A 16,476-nucleotide genomic window follows, 5' to 3' on the forward strand; every position below is an offset into this window, starting at 1 on the left:
GCCAAAGATCTGGGGTTGGGACTATCTGAGATTTACCATCGTAAAGTACGGATAACATCGGAGGCTGGTAAGCAGGATTTCAGAGTGGATTTGGAGAGCTGGTCGTCAGTGAGAGGATAGACAGAGAGGATATGTGTGGACAAAGATTTCCGTGTCTATTGCTTTTGGAGATAGTGCAGCTGCAAATTACTTTATATCACTGAGTCGAGATTCAAATGCAGGGGGATATTAATGACAATTCTCCCTGTTTTCTTACGAAAAAAAGGATAGAATATATACTGGATTCTGGTGGAGCTGCAAAAACAATACTCTCTTACTGCATTAACATTAACGAACAAAAACCACTGTGATGGGACAACATTCAGGAACCTCTGAGACTAGTATTAGGGTGCTTGATATTAACAATAACGCACCACTGTTTGAGAGACAGTTTTATGAGGCTAGTGTTAACGAAAATGTTGCTCACGTCACTGTGATTTTACGCGTAAAAGCGACAGATCAGATGAAGAACGTGGGGATATCGAGCAGGTCTTTTTGTCGATCAAACGCCAGACTCAGTGGCAACATGATTTGAAATGTACCATTTATCTGGGGTAATTATAGTAAAAACTTAACTAGATTATGAAAAAACGTATTCACATGTATTTTACGTTATTACAAAAAACAAAGGCAACCCAGAGATGGATGGGCATTGTGGTGTTGAATTTCAAATAACTGACGTCAATGGCAACATCCCAGAGATCATTATGACGTCTCTAAGTACTACTGTTCCGGAGGATTCGCCTATCGGGAATGGGACAGCTTTGCAAAGCGATAAAGACCCAGATTCAGGAGACAATGGGAAGGTGAGGTTGAGCGTGTCCCCAACGTCTCCATTCAAATTGAACCCGTCCGTATCCAAGCATTATGCACCGGTAACTAACGCACCTCTTGACAGTGAGCGTCACTCCCAGTATAGAGATCAGTGCTAGTGATTCAGGAGAAAACCCTCTATCTAGCAAGAAAACTATCACTGTTGATGTGTTAGATGTGAATGACAATCTACCGCTATTCTCTCAGCCTTCCTACCCAGTGTATGTAAAAGATAATTACACACCGGGGAAAATATTATTTTCAACCTCCGTTACTGATCCAGACCTGGGGGATTGTGTCAAGATCTCCTACTCCGTCCTAGACTCCAAAGTGCAGGACGTGTCTGTGTCCTCCTGTGTGACACAGACATCTGCAGATCCAGCTCTACACTGACGGGCCTATTAAGTACGTAGAGGTCCTGGGAGGGGACATGTCTCAGAGTCAGTCCTTCAGGTCCTGTCTCTCTCCCATGTCAGAGTTCAGTGATTTCACCTTCGTTAAGCCCAGCAGCACCACTGTTTTGTTTCAACATTGCACAAATCAATGCATGTTATTTTAGGTTCAGAACAAAGCTCGGTTGATAAATAATGAATAACTTGGTCACCGAATTTCGGTATCTTTTTTCTGCCACTCAATCATTATTTTATGTAAACTATAAGAGATCTAGTCAAATGTATTTTCTTCCAAGCAAGGGGCTCTATTGGAAAGCCAATGTGTTGGTATCTGTGCGCAAAGTCACACGATATTTCCGACGCCGCTTCACACATTTATGAATTCTTAAATATAACCTACCTCTGGACTCTCCATAATATTTTTCACATCAATATAGACAATGTATTATTGTTCAATGGAAAATACAGTCCTTCACTCTCTCTCTCTCTCTCTCTGTGTGTCTCTCTCTCTCTCTCTGTCTTTCTCTCTGTCTCTCTCTCTCTTTCTCTGTGTGTGTTGCTCTGTCAGAGCGCTTGGACAGCTCCTGGATGCTGCTCTGGCTTTAAAAAGTCTGTTATTTTGGCCTCTCATTGGGTGTTAGAGATGCACGCTGTGCACCAATAGCGTGCAGAACTGTTCAAAGAGATCTACTCCCTCCCTCTAGCCTCAGCACCTTAACCCTTACAATATTCTGAGCTGGAGAAGAGAGGGGGACGCAGTCATACACACGGAGATACAACATCCTCTAAACACATCCTTATCGTGATACAAAATTAACGAAATAATGATTAATGAAATATGTATTCTGGAGAGGTATTTTGATATGAAGCTCTTTGTTCTGGACAGTATTTAAGTGGGAATTGTGTTATAACGGATCAGGGATAACAAAGAGAATGGGATACCGAGACTGGAGATGGCTGGCTCTTTGGTGGCATCATTTATTTCTCTTGTGGAGTACAACAGACGGACAGACTCGCTACACCATCCCGGAGGAACTGAAACAGGGCTCTGTGATAGGAAATCTAGCCAAAGATCTGGGTTTGGGACTATCTGAGATATTTGACCGTAAACTGCGTGTCGCTTCTGAGGCTGGTAAGCAGTACTTTAGTGTGGATGCAGGGAAGGGCGAGCTGATCGTAAATGAGAGAATAGATAGAGAGACTGTATGTGGACAAAGCGCCAGCTGCGTTTTACCTCTGCAGGTTGTCATTGAGAACCCGTTACAGTTGTATCGAATTGAGGTGGAAATACGAGACATAAATGACAATTCACCAAATTTTATAACAAATGAACTCACGTTGAAAATAGCGGAATCTGTTGTTGTAGGCAGGCGATTTTCTTTGGAGAGCGCAGATGACCCAGATGTGGGAAGTAACGCACTCAAGTATTACACAATTAGTAAAGACGAGTGCTTTAGTTTAAAGGTAAGAGACCTTATTAATGGAAGAAAAGCCCCAGAGTTAGTATTAGAAAAACCTCTAGATCGAGAGAAACAAGCTGTCCATCAGCTACTATTAACTGCACTAGATGGGGGGAGTCCTGTCAGATCCGGGACGTCACAGATAACTATTACAGTGCTTTGATGTAAACGACAAGTTTCCAGTGTTTGAAAAGGCATTGTACAAGGTTTCCATACACGAAAATAGTCCAAAAGGTACTTTTATGGTCAAACTTAAAGCGATAGACGTAGACGATGTTCAAAATGGGGAGGTGAAGTATTCATTTGGTGAGCGCACCCCCAATGCTGTGCTTTCTATATTTGACATCGATTCAGACACAGGGGAGATGTTTTTGAAAGGAGAATTAGATTTCGAAAATGCTGCTACATATGAAATTGATATCAATGCAAAAGATAACGGCACTCCGGAAATGGAGGGACAATGTAGTGTTCGGGTGGAGGTAGTTGACGTAAACGACAACCCTCCTGAAATAATTTTGACCTCCAAGCCGAGTCCGTTGCGCGAAGACGCACCCAGTGGCACAGTAGTGGCTTTGATTAGTGCCCGAGACCAAGACTCCGGGGAAAACGGTAACGTAACGTTACAACTCCCGCGAGACTATCCTTTTAATCTGAAACCGTCATTTTCTAATAATTACGCACTGGTCACCAGTGGTGTTTTAGACCGAGAGAGCTTCTCAGAGTATAAAATTGAGATAACAGCCACTGATTCGGGCTCCCCTCCCCTGACTACCAAGAAAACTATACCTGTCAGTATCATTGATGTCAACGACAACTCTCCTAAATTCACTCAGTCCTCCTATAATGTCTATTTAAAAGAGAATGGACTACCAGGCTCCATGCTCTCCTCAGTATCTGCATCTGACCTGGATGTCGGGGATAATGCCAAAATCTCTTACTCCATCCTAGACTCCAAAGTGCAGGGCGTGTCTGTCTCCTCCTATGTGTATATGAACTCTGATAACGGCAGCATCTACAGCATGCACTCGTTTGACTATGAGGCACTGAAGGTGTTTCAGATTCTGGTGCAGGCAAAGGACCACGGCTCTCCGTCTCTGAGCAGCAACGCCACTGTCCATGTTTTTATCCTGGACCAGAACGACAATGCCCCCGCTGTTATTTACCCCTCCGCTGCCCTGGGCTCGCTCTCTCACCAGAAGATGCCCCGCTCTTCTAAAGCAGGCCACCTGGTTACTAAGGTAACGGCCGTGGACGCAGACTCGGGTCATAACGCCTGGATCTCGTATAAACTGACGGAGGCCACAGATGCGTCTCTGTTCAATGTCAAATCTTTACACAGGGGAAGTAAGGACTAAACGCGCTGTGTCCGAGCAGAACGACTCCTCTCAGAGGCTGCTTATAGAGATAAAGGACGACGGGGAACCGGTACAGTCTTCCACGGTCACAGTGGCCATACTGGTAGAGGACGGGCTCCAAGAACCCATCTTGGACCTCCGGCAGAAAGCGCCAGAGCCCGGCAAGAAAAGCGGGAGAATCACCCTGTATTTGATCCTCTCTCTGGCCTCGGTGTCCATGCTGTCTCTGGTGACTTTTGTCATGTTAGCGGTCAAGTGCGTTAGAAACAGCAGGAGCAGCGGTAGTTGCTGCATGAGACTGGACGATTTGGACGGCTACAATAACCCCAATAGAAACCTGCAGATCCAGCTCAACACTGACGGGCCTATTAAGTACGTAGAGGTCCTGGGAGGGGACATGTTGTCTCAGAGTCAGTCCTTCAGGTCCTGTCTCTCTCCCATGTCAGAGTTCAGTGATTTCACCTTCGTTAAGCCCAGCAGCACCACTGACTTTAAGGAGATGATCAACGTTCTAGACGCGTCTTTACCCGACAGCGCCTGGACCTTTGAGAGCCAGCAGGTGAGCAGTGAACTGTAGTTGATTGTGATTGTTATGATATTCGAATGTAGACTGTTTTGTAACGTATAGTAGTTTGTATTTCAACATTTACCAAATCTCAACTTGTTCTTCTGATAGTAGTTTCCTTTATAATGATGGAATATAATGGTAGGTTCATTTTGAGACTCCATATGTCACGTCCTAAAGCCAGTAAATACATAGTTACTAACTGCTGTGCAGCTGAAGTCGGAGTGAAACTTAGAATTCAAGCAGTGTTTTGTCAATTCGAAATAATTTCACCATTGAACAAAACAGCCCAATTGTTCCATCCTTTAGGTGTATCCACGTTAGATAATTTGCTGTATGATTTCGCTATGATTTCGAAATAGCTGAATGATTTCAATCTTGGTTGTAATCCTCAGAGACAGTGTAAAAACTATTGTTACTGTCTGTAGTGCGTGTTGGGCATGATTATGTTTCAGTCTGACTGGTTTATAGAGGCTGAGGGTTTCAGCACCATGGACAGCGACATTCCCTTTGAATGAACTGTGTTGTTTTTGTGGCCGCGATGGCAAAGAGAGGATCATTTATAATTGCTGTAAGATATACAGTATATTGTTCACATTCATTGCAGCTCAATGAATAGTTAATGTATAATAGTAAAACCAAGTGTTTCCTTCCTATGGGCTCCACTAGAATGGCAATGTTTTGGATGATGTCTGTGCGTAATGAGAGAGAATATTTCTGATCATGGTTTACACTTGAACGCATTTATATGATGATCATGGTTGTTTACACTTGAACCTATTCCTTTCTGTTGGCTATGGGCAGCCCTGTCCATAATAGATTTCACAACAATATAGATAGACAGTATATCAAAAATAGTGAGCTGACCATAACTATCTCTCTCTGTGTGTGTGTTGCGTCAGAGTGCTTATATGCAGCTCCTGGATGCTGCTGTGGCTTTAAGAGGTCTGTTCTGTTGGTCTCTCATTGGGTGTTAAAGATGCACGCTGTGCACCAATAGTGTTCAGAACTGTACAAAGAGATCTACTCCCTCCCCTCAGCCTCAGCACCGTAACCCTTCCAATCCTCCGAGCCGGAGAAGAGAGAGGGATGTACTTACACAGACGGAAGGATAATGTAATCTAAACATCAGTTTCTATATCAAAACTAATGGAAGATGCTAAATGGAATATACATTCTGGAGATATATTTTGATATGAAGCTCTTTGTTCTGGACAGTATTTAAGTGGGAATTGTGTTATAACAGATCAGGGATGACAAAGAGAATGGGATACCGAGACTGGAGATGGTTGGCTCTTTGGTGGCATCATTTATTTCTCTTGTGGAGTACAATAGACGGACAGACTCGCTACACCATCCCGGAGGAACTGAAACAGGGCTCTGTGGTAGGAAATCTAGCCAAAGATCTGGGTTTGGGACTATCTGAGATGTTTGACCGTAAGCTGCGTGTCGCTTCTGAGGCTGGTAAGCAGTACTTCAGTGTGGATGCGGGGAAGGGCGAGCTGGTCGTCAATGAGAGAATAGATAGAGACACTTTATGCGGACAAAGCGCCAGCTGCATTTTACCTCTAAAGGTTGTAATTGAGAACCCGTTACAGTTACATCGAATTGAGGTGGACATACGAGACATAAATGACAATTCCCCTACTTTTCTCACAAAGGAGCAGGCTTTAAAAATCGCAGAATCTACCGTAGCGGGTGTTCGTTTTCCGTTGGAGAGCGCAGTGGACCCTGACGTGGGAAGCAACTCATTTAAATCCTATACCATCAGTAAAGACGACTGTTTTAGTTTAAAAGTAAAAGAGCTTCGTAATGGAAGAAAAGTCCCTGAACTGGTTTTAGAGAAACCACTTGACCGAGAGAAAAAAGCTGTCCATCAGCTACTATTGACAGCACTAGATGGGGGGAGTCCAGTCAGATCCGGGACGTCACAGATAACAATCACAGTGCTTGATGTAAATGATAATATCCCCGTATTCGAAAAATCAGTGTATAAAGCTTCCATCGGCGAAAATAGCGCAAAAGGCGCTTTCATGGTTAAACTTAAGGCAACGGATAAAGATGATGGTCAAAATGGTGAGGTAAAATATACATTTGGTGAGCACACACCCGAGTCTGTACTTTCTACATTTGATATTGATACGGAAACAGGAGAGATGTTTTTGAAAGGTAAATTAGATTACGAAACTGCTGCAAACTTTGAAATTGATATCACTGCTAAAGATAAAGGTATCCCGGAGATGGAAGGACACTGTAGTCTGCAGGTGGAAGTGGTTGACCTGAACGACAATGCTCCCGAAATCGTCCTCACCTCCCAACCGAGTCCGGTGCGAGAAGATGCGCCAAGTGGCACAGTCGTGGCTTTGATCAGCGCCCGTGACCTAGACTCCGGTAATAACGGTAAAGTTACGTTACAACTCCCGCGAGACTATCATTTTAGTTTGAAACCGTCATTTTCTAATAATTATGCACTGGTCACCAGTGGTGTTTTAGACCGAGAGAGCTTCTCAGGGTATAATATTGAGATAACAGCCACAGATTCGGGCTCCCCTCCCCTGACTACCAAGAAAACTATACCTGTCAGTATCATTGATGTCAACGACAACTCCCCTAAATTCACTCAGTCCTCCTATAATGTCTATTTAAAAGAGAATGGACTACCAGGCTCCATGCTCTCCTCAGTATCTGCATCTGACCTGGATTTCGGGGATAATGCCAAGATCTCCTACTGTATCCTGGACACCAAAGTGCAGGGCGTGTCTGTCTCCTCCTATGTGTATATGAACTCTGATAACGGCAGCATCTACAGCATGCACTCGTTTGACTATGAGGCACTGAAGGTGTTTCAGATTCTGGTGCAGGCAAAGGACCACGGCTCTCCGTCTCTGAGCAGCAACGCCACTGTCCATGTTTTTATCCTGGACCAGAACGACAATGCCCCCGCTGTTATTTACCCCTCCGCTGCCCTGGGCTCGCTCTCTCACCAGAAGATGCCCCGCTCTTCTAAAGCAGGCCACCTGGTTACTAAGGTAACGGCCGTGGACGCAGACTCGGGTCATAACGCCTGGATCTCGTATAAACTGGCGGAGGCCACAGATGCGTCTCTGTTCAATGTCAATCTTTACACAGGGGAAGTAAGGACTAAACGCGCTGTGTCCGAGCAGGACGACTCCTCTCAGAGGCTGCTTATAGAGATAAAGGACGACGGGGAACCGGTACAGTCTTCCACGGTCACAGTGGCCATACTGGTAGAGGACGGGCTCCAAGAACCCATCTTGGACCTCCGGCAGAAAGCGCCAGAGCCCGGCAAGAAAAGCGGGAGAATCACCCTGTATTTGATCCTCTCTCTGGCCTCGGTGTCCATGCTGTCTCTGGTGACTTTTGTCATGTTAGCGGTCAAGTGCGTTAGAAACAGCAGGAGCAGCGGTAGTTGCTGCATGAGACTGGACGATTTGGACGGCTACAATAACCCCAATAGAAATCTGCAGATCCAGCTCAACACTGACGGGCCTATTAAGTATGTAGAGGTCCTGGGAGGGGACATGTTGTCTCAGAGTCAGTCCTTCAGGTCCTGTCTCTCTCCCATGTCAGAGTTCAGTGATTTCACCTTCGTTAAGCCCAGCAGCACCACTGACTTTAAGGAGATGATCAACGTTCTAGACGCGTCTTTACCCGACAGCGCCTGGACCTTTGAGAGCCAGCAGGTGAGCAGTGAACTGTAGTTGATTGTGATGGTTATGATATTCGAATGTAGACTGTTTAGTGACGTCATTAATCACCATTAGAAGAATACGTAACAAAATAACCTCCACTGGTGTCTTTCATTTCATAAATCATAGCTTGTTGTTTGGGGTGGGTGTTTAGATAGAATAAGAATATTTTGTGGCTAGCGCATAGTTTATGCTCAGTATTCGTCATGTATTAGAGGAAGTAGGTGCAGTGAAAAACTCTGCCACGGAACCTTACAATAATATGAATCGAAATCATGGTTTCAGTTTTTCATAATACAATTATGTAAAACATATTATCAGCCGGTTACTCTTAATTGAACTGCTGACGTAGGCAGCCATCTTCAATGGATGGTTAGTAAACCACAGGAATCCCCTGGTCATAATCATCAGTGACTGAGTGATAATTTCTGTGGGTGTTAAACGTGGTGGTAGTTCTGTTGTGACCCTGATTAACACCACGTCGGAATCAACGGTGTGATTCTGTGGGCTCATGGCAGTCTAACAGAGAAATACATTTACAGTTGTTGAACATTTTTAAATTGTACAATTGCTGGTATTTGTATGATTGATTGCAGCTCATTTGATAGTTTATATAAACTTCGTAGTAAAAAAAAAAGGTGTTTCCTTCCACTTGGGCTCTTTTTAGAATGACTGTTTGGGATGAAGTCTGTGAGCAACAGGGTATTTTATTTTCCATCCTGGTTTACACCTTTACACATTCTGAGTCATAGGCTTACCTCTTGGCTGCCCATAGGATGTTGTACATCAACATGAACAGTATATTATTGCAGGGGCTAATGGGACTCTCTCTGTGTGCTGTCAGTGGGTGTTAGAGCGCGTGGGTAGTGTGACTGCTGTGACTTTAAGAGGTCTGTACTGGTGGCCCCTCATTGGGTGTTAGAGATGTACGCTGTGCACCAATAGTGTGCAGAACTGTCCAAAGAGATCTACCCCCTCCCCCAGCCTCAGCAACGTAACCCTTACAATTACTCCGAGCTGGAGGAGAGAGAGGGATGCGCTTCCATACACGTAAAGACTACATACTCCAAACACAACGTCCATGTCGTGATAAAACATTTATGGGAAAATTGCTGAATGAATATACATTCTGGAGATGTTTTGATATGACACTCTTTGTTCTGGACAGTATTTAATTAGGAATTGTGCTGTAACGGATCAGGAATGACAAAGAGAATGGGATACCGAGACTGGAGATGGCTGGCTCTTTGGTGGCATCATTTCTTTCTCTTGTGGAGTACAATAGACGGACAGACTCGCTACACCATCCCGGAGGAACTGAAACAGGGCTCTGTGGTAGGAAATCTAGCCAAAGATCTGGGTTTGGGACTATCTGAGATTTTTGACCGTAAACTGCGTGTCGCCTCTGAGGCTGGTAAGCAGTACTTTAGTGTGGATGCGGGGAAGGGCGAGCTGGTCGTCAATGAGAGAATAGACAGAGAGACTTTATGCGGACAAAGCGCCAGCTGCGTTCTACCTCTGCAGGTTGTTATTGAGAATCCGTTACAACTATATCGTGTTGAGGTAGAAATACAAGATATGAATGACAACTCCCCTAGTTTTCCTTCAAAACAACATACATTAGAGATAGCTGAATCTACTGCAGCAGGTGTACGTTTTCCTTTAGAAAGCGCACAAGACCCAGATGTTGGAAGTAATTCTCTAAAATCATATACTCTTAGTAAAGACGAATGTTTTACTTTAAAATTAAAAGAAATCACTGGTGGAAGAAAAGTGCCAGAACTGGTTTTGGCAAAAACACTGGACAGAGAGAAAAAGGTTTTCCATCAGCTATTATTGACAGCGCTTGATGGGGGTAATCCCATAAGATCCGGAACGGCACAAATAACAATTACAGTACTTGATAATAATGACAATATTCCCGTTTTTGAAAAAACTGTGTATAAAGTTTATGTAAGTGAAAGTAGCGCGAATGGTACTCTAATACTACAACCTAAAGCGACAGACATCGACGAGGGCCAAAATGGGGAGGTAGATTATTCGTTCGGTGTGCATACACCTGAGTCCGTGCTGTCTGTATTTGAGATTGATCGTGTGACCGGGAAATTATTTTTAAAGGGGGAATTAGATTTCGAGAGTGCTGTAAATTTTGAAATTGACATCAGCGCGAAAGACAAAGGCACCCCTAAAATGGAGGGACATTGTAGTGTGCAGGTAGAAGTCGTAGACGTTAATGACAACTCTCCTGAAATCGTCCTCACCTCTAAACCGAGCCCTGTGCGCGAAGACGCACCCAGTGGCACAGTAGTGGCTTTGATCAGTGCCCGGGACCTAGACTCCGGGAATAACGGTAACGTAACGTTAGAGCTCCCGCGAGACTATCCTTTCAAACTGAACCCGTCATTTTCTAATAATTACGCACTGGTCACCAGTGGTGTTTTAGACCGAGAGAGCTTCTCAGAGTATAAAATTGAGATAACAGCCACAGATTCGGGCTCCCCTCCCCTGACTACCAAGAAAACTATACCTGTCAGTATCATTGATGTCAACGACAACTTCCCTAAATTTACTCAGTCCTCCTATGATGTCTATTTAAAAGAGAATGGACTACCAGGCTCCATGCTCTCCTCAGTATCTGCATCTGACCTGGATTTCGGGGATAATGCCAAAATCTCCTACTGTATCCTGGACACCAAAGTGCAGGGCGTGTCTGTCTCCTCCTATGTGTATATGAACTCTGATAACGGCAGCATCTACAGCATGCACTCGTTTGACTATGAAACACTGAAGGTGTTTCAGATTCTGGTGCAGGCAAAGGACCACGGCTCTCCGTCTCTGAGCAGCAACGCCACTGTCCATGTTTTTATCCTGGACCAGAACGACAATGTCCCCGCTGTTATTTACCCCTCCGCTGCCCTGGGCTCGCTCTCTCACCAGAAGATGCCCCGCTATTCTAAAGCAGGCCACCTGGTTACTAAGGTAACGGCCGTGGACGCAGACTCGGGTCATAACGCCTGGATCTCGTATAAACTGGCGGAGGCCACAGATGCGTCTCTGTTCAATGTCAATCTTTACACAGGGGAAGTAAGGACTAAACGCGCTGTGTCCGAGCAGGACGACTCCTCTCAGAGGCTGCTTATAGAGATAAAGGACGACGGGGAACCGGTACAGTCTTCCACTGTCACAGTGGCCATACTGGTAGAGGACGGGCTCCAAGAACCCATCTTGGACCTCCGGCAGAAAGCGCCAGAGCCCGGCAAGAAAAGCGGGAGAATCACCCTGTATTTGATCCTCTCTCTGGCCTCGGTGTCCATGCTGTCTCTGGTGACTTTTGTCATGTTAGCGGTCAAGTGCGTTAGAAACAGCAGGAGCAGCGGTAGTTGCTGCATGAGACTGGACGATTTGGACGGCTACAATAACCCCAATAGAAACCTGCAGATCCAGCTCAACACTGACGGGCCTATTAAGTACGAAGAGGTCCTGGGAGGGGACATGTTGTCTCAGAGTCAGTCCTTCAGGTCCTGTCTCTCTCCCATGTCAGAGTTCAGTGATTTCACCTTCGTTAAGCCCAGCAGCACCACTGACTTTAAGGAGATGATCAACGTTCTAGACGCGTCTTTACCCGACAGCGCCTGGACCTTTGAGAGCCAGCAGGTGAGCAGTAAACAACAGCATTGTGACGAATAATATTCCTGACTCTAGTGCTTTATGACGTCCTATCATGAGAATTCAGAGTTAATTTTTCATGTAGCCTATGATGTCATAATCCGTAAGTGAAGATCCACCATCAGTTATGACATCACACCCTGAGAGTGTATGATGAACTGTATTGTGACGTTTAATTGTCCAGGGTGCACTTTATGATATAACAATGTCGGCCTAATATTATATAGTATTAGCGCCAAATCATGCTTACCGGTATGCACATTCACCTCAACGTTGTAGCCTATGAGAATGGATGATATCTTGACCTGCATGTCATATATGGTTGTAGAGTAGTTCAGAAAAATAATTCATTGTAAACACTTATCAACTACATAAAAAATGTAGGCTTGTGGTTTCATGTAAAATATTTTCTTCATAACGAAAATGATGAAGACAATTATGATTTTTCAAAATATGAATTTACACCGGACAAATTGTGTTAATAGTTCTTAAACCCTCTTTCGTTGATTACCTCATTTAGCATACCAGTGAATTATATGGATTTCTTTAGGCCTATATCATAGTACTGTAATTTATCATTAAAGTATTTTGTCAGTACCGTAGGCCTACTAATTTTCACCGGATCAAACGATAAGTGACTTTTGTAATCTAACTGTAAATCCCTCTGGATAATAGCGTCTGCTAAATTACTAAAATGTAAATGTAAATAAGTGCATATGCCATTTATTAACTGTTGTAGTAGGCCTGTTACAACACAGCTGTTGTAAGTAGGCCAATGCTCGTTGTATTTGTCATCAATGACATTGCTGCCTCCTTGCCAAGACGAGTCTAGGTTGCATAATGGTGTATGATTCAAGCGTTATCAACACGTCTGAAATGGAAACGCTTTGGAAACATGCCACCTTGCGGCTAAATCTATCATTGCAATTTGACCATCAGTTCATCACTTCCCTTTTAACGTTGCCTATATTCAGTGGAATAAGTTCCTTTCGTTGACAAAACATAACAACAAGTTCATACTTACAGTTGTGGTTCATACCCACCCTTTTTGTTTCGGTCTGTGCAGCATGCCTTTGGAAAAGGCATAAGTCACTTTCTTTAAAAAAACAAACTCAATAATTAGCTTTTACGCTTCCCTTTGCCTTTCTGTTGTGCATTGAGTTGTTTTGCTTAAAACAATAATGGATTTCGCCTGTAACGTGTCGGTAACTTGGTTGTTAGTGCAAAAGAAGTGCCTCTAAAACGTTTTCACTCTCTCCGCTTTGTGAAAGAGTTCTTTCTGTATGGGGAGCAAGTCCCGGGTGCTCGGCCAATAGGAAACGGGTCTTTGTGTCCCCGCCCTAAGAGGAGCGGAGCAGAGGAGACAGACTGGGGAGAGTTTTAGCCGAGCCTTCAAGCAGTTTTACCTTTACTCTTTATTTTACGTATAGAATAACGGCGTCATGATTACTTATAAACTTCCCACCGCACTTTTTCTTAAGCGGAAGTGTTTACCAACAGCCTGGTACGGTTGTTTTCACGAAACTATGGATTAGTTAAGGTAAAGAGGAACTTTTAACTTTTCCATCCCCCGGACCCCTCTCATAATGGAATCCAGACAGAGGAAGCACTGCGGAGGGTGGCCCGTGCTGAGGCTATGGTTTTCCCTGGCTTGCCTCATGGGCGCGACCGCCCAGCTTAGTTACTCGGTGTCAGAAGAGCTCAGTCCGGGGGCTGTGGTCGGGAATATCGTTAAAGATTTGGGTCTCACCGTTCAAATGATAATTCAGAGAAAATTGCGGGTGGTCTCGGAATCTAACGCGCAGTACTTCGAGGTGAACCAGGCGACTGGGGATTTTATTATTAGACAGACAATTGACAGGGAACACATGTGCGAATTAAGTGCAACATGTTCACTGCATGTTGAGATTGTACTCGAGGACCCTTTAGCAATACATCGTGTTCTTGTGGATATTGTGGATGTGAATGACAATGCGCCGCAGTTTTCCACGAATAATATTTCCTTGGAGATATCAGAGGCGGCCGCGCCGGGCACCCGGTTCCGACTGGAGAGTGCGCACGATCCAGATGTGGGTATCAACTCTCTGCGTACGTATCACCTCGCATCCAACGACCGCTTTGTTTTGAATGTGGAAACGAAAAGTGACGGGGATAAGTTCCCGGAGTTAGTTTTAGTGAAGGCTTTGGATAGGGAGACGCAGGCCTCGTTTCGCCTGTTGCTTACTGCCCTAGACGGGGGACAGCCAGAGAAGTCTGGCTCCACTCTTCTACTCATTACAATTCTGGACGTCAATGACAACGCGCCCGTCTTTGACATGTCGATTAAAAAAGTTAGCCTGTTGGAGAATGTTGAAAAGGGCACTTTAGTAACGAAACTGATCGCAACCGACGCGGATTATGCTCAGAACGGGGAGATCTCCTTCCTGTTTAGTAAATACACGCCGGACAGGGTGCTCAAGCTATTCAGCGTGGATTCGAAAACCGGTGAGGTCCGTGTGAATGGTCACGTGGATTACGAGACAGCGAATGAGTATTACGTCACTGTGCTGGCCAGGGATGGGGGAACCCCCGCCATGGAAGCATCCTGTAACATCAAAGTTGAAGTCACTGACGTGAATGATAACTCTCCGGAGGTGATGTTGACGTCACTGACCAGTCCTATCCAGGAGGACGCAGCACTGGGCACAGTTATCGCCCTCATCAGCGCAAGGGACCTGGACTCTGGTAAGAACGGCAAGGTAACATTAAAGGTCCAGTCTGGCCTGCCCTTCAAACTCAACTCCGCCTTTGGAGAGCACTACAACCTCATCACCGACGGCAACCTGGACAGAGAGACCATGGCTGATTACACTGTGGTCATCATGGCGACCGACGCTGGATCCCCTCCCCTGTCGTCATGTACGACCTTCGTGGTCAAGCTGTCAGACGTGAATGACAACGCTCCGTCGTTCTCCCAAGCCTCTTACTCAGTGGACGTCCCCGAGAACAACGCCCCCAGCACCCCAATCGCCATGGTGGTGGCCTCTGACCCGGACATAGGGGAAAATGCCCGCGTCTCCTTTTCCATCCTGCCCAGCATGGTCCAGGGCTCACACATCTCCTCCTATGTCTACATCAACCCAGAGACTGGCCACATCTATAGCATGCACTCCCTGGACCATGAAACCCTCAGCGCCTTCCGCATTGAGGTACAGGCTCGAGACGCCGGGGCGCCACCTCGGACCACCAACGTCACCGTGCATGTGTTCGTAGTAGATCTTAACGACAATGCGCCCCTCATCGTGTACCCCCCCTTCCCCCAGGATACGGCGCTGCAGCTCAGTGTACCGCTGTCGGCTGGGCCAGGGCATCTCATTAATAAACTGGTTGGGGTGGATCCCGATAGCGGTCATAACGCCTGGTTGTTCTACTCCATCGCCCCCGGGCCTCACGCTGCTCTGTTCCTCATCACCCCGCACACCGGCGAGCTCCGCACCACTCGCAAGCTAGCCGAGGAGGAGGGTGGCTCCGCCTATGACATCACTGTGGTCGTCCAGGACAACGGCGAACCTACTCTCTCCACCACTGTGGCCATTACGGTAACAGTGGAGGAGAAGGGCGCCAGTGACGCCGCCATGGACAACCGGAAGACGTCGGGGATGCGGCGGACTGGGATGTCTGACATCACCCTGTACCTCATCATCTCACTGGCCTGCGTCTCGGCCATGTCCTTCCTCACCTTCTTCATCATCATGGTCCGATGCCTCCGCCACCGCAGCGACCATGGAGGGACAGGCTGCTGCTACAGCCATTACCGGCCCAGCAGGGCCTACCATCAGAGGCCCCACAAGGACCTCCACCTGCAGCTCAACACAGACGGACCCATCCGTTACATGGAGGTGGTGGGAGGGGCTCAAGACCCCCCAGGAACACGGACCTACAGACCCTGCTACTCCACCACCTCCAGCCGCAGTGACTTTATGTTTGTTAAGACACCCATGATGAGCCATAACAACACACTCAGTATGACGCTCAACAGGAAGCACCTAATGAACTCAGCCAATGAGGTGAGGGCACCAGGGGGCAGAAGGCAGGGTATTGGTGAGATAACTCTATTAGCCATATCACAGGTGTTTCTGAAAAATCACTTGTTCAATGTCATTTGAGGTCTATAAGGACTAGGTTATAAGCAGTGGTGGTGAAGGTTTTATCCAAAGATGGTTGTCTTTGTTGAGTTAGCTTACCATATTGAAAGGAGAATTCAACTCATGGTTCTAATACTATTTTTAACATCCAGTCTTGAGCCTGCTCACCTAGATTGACTAAGTCACGTAACAATGCAGTATTTCTCCTAAAGACTAGTGTTGTTGAGCCTCATCCTTCTCCTTAGGACGTGGTGACGGGGCTTTCCTTACTGTGTCATCCAGCTAGAGGAGTAGATGAAGGAGAAGAGGAGAGATTTAATATTTCATCTGACCCAAGACTAGGAGATGCAGT

The 16,476-nt window shown here is 45.8% G+C and overlaps 2 protein-coding genes and 1 pseudogene across 23 annotated transcripts in view; all 3 read left to right on the forward strand.

Annotated features, from left to right (window-relative positions):
- Positions 1 to 16,476, forward strand: part of LOC112242181 (protocadherin gamma-C5-like) — a 238,377-nt gene that overhangs the window by 199,130 nt on the left and 22,771 nt on the right. For 2 of the 22 annotated variants that reach the window (XM_024429123.2, XM_024429124.2), the window contains exon 1: positions 13,359 to 16,046. The exons of 19 other annotated variants lie outside the window; for them this stretch is intronic. In XM_024429123.2, coding sequence (XP_024284891.1) covers positions 13,587 to 16,046 — 2,460 coding nt within the window. In that variant the 5' untranslated portion in view covers positions 13,359 to 13,586. Of the gene's footprint in view, positions 1 to 9,346; positions 11,989 to 13,358; positions 16,047 to 16,476 lie in introns of those variants that run through there. One more of the 22 variants, XM_042325784.1, reaches the window with a different exon arrangement.
- On the forward strand, positions 1,864 to 5,166 carry LOC112256121 (annotated as a pseudogene).
- Positions 5,585 to 8,549, forward strand: LOC121846918 (protocadherin gamma-C5-like). Its single transcript, XM_042325801.1, has one exon. It carries the CDS (start codon positions 5,878 to 5,880, stop codon positions 8,344 to 8,346), a length of 2,469 nt encoding a protein of 822 aa, XP_042181735.1. The 5' UTR covers positions 5,585 to 5,877; the 3' UTR covers positions 8,347 to 8,549.

Source organism: Oncorhynchus tshawytscha, linkage group LG08, assembly GCF_018296145.1.
Source record: "Oncorhynchus tshawytscha isolate Ot180627B linkage group LG08, Otsh_v2.0, whole genome shotgun sequence".
Taxonomy (NCBI): domain Eukaryota; kingdom Metazoa; phylum Chordata; class Actinopteri; order Salmoniformes; family Salmonidae; genus Oncorhynchus; species Oncorhynchus tshawytscha.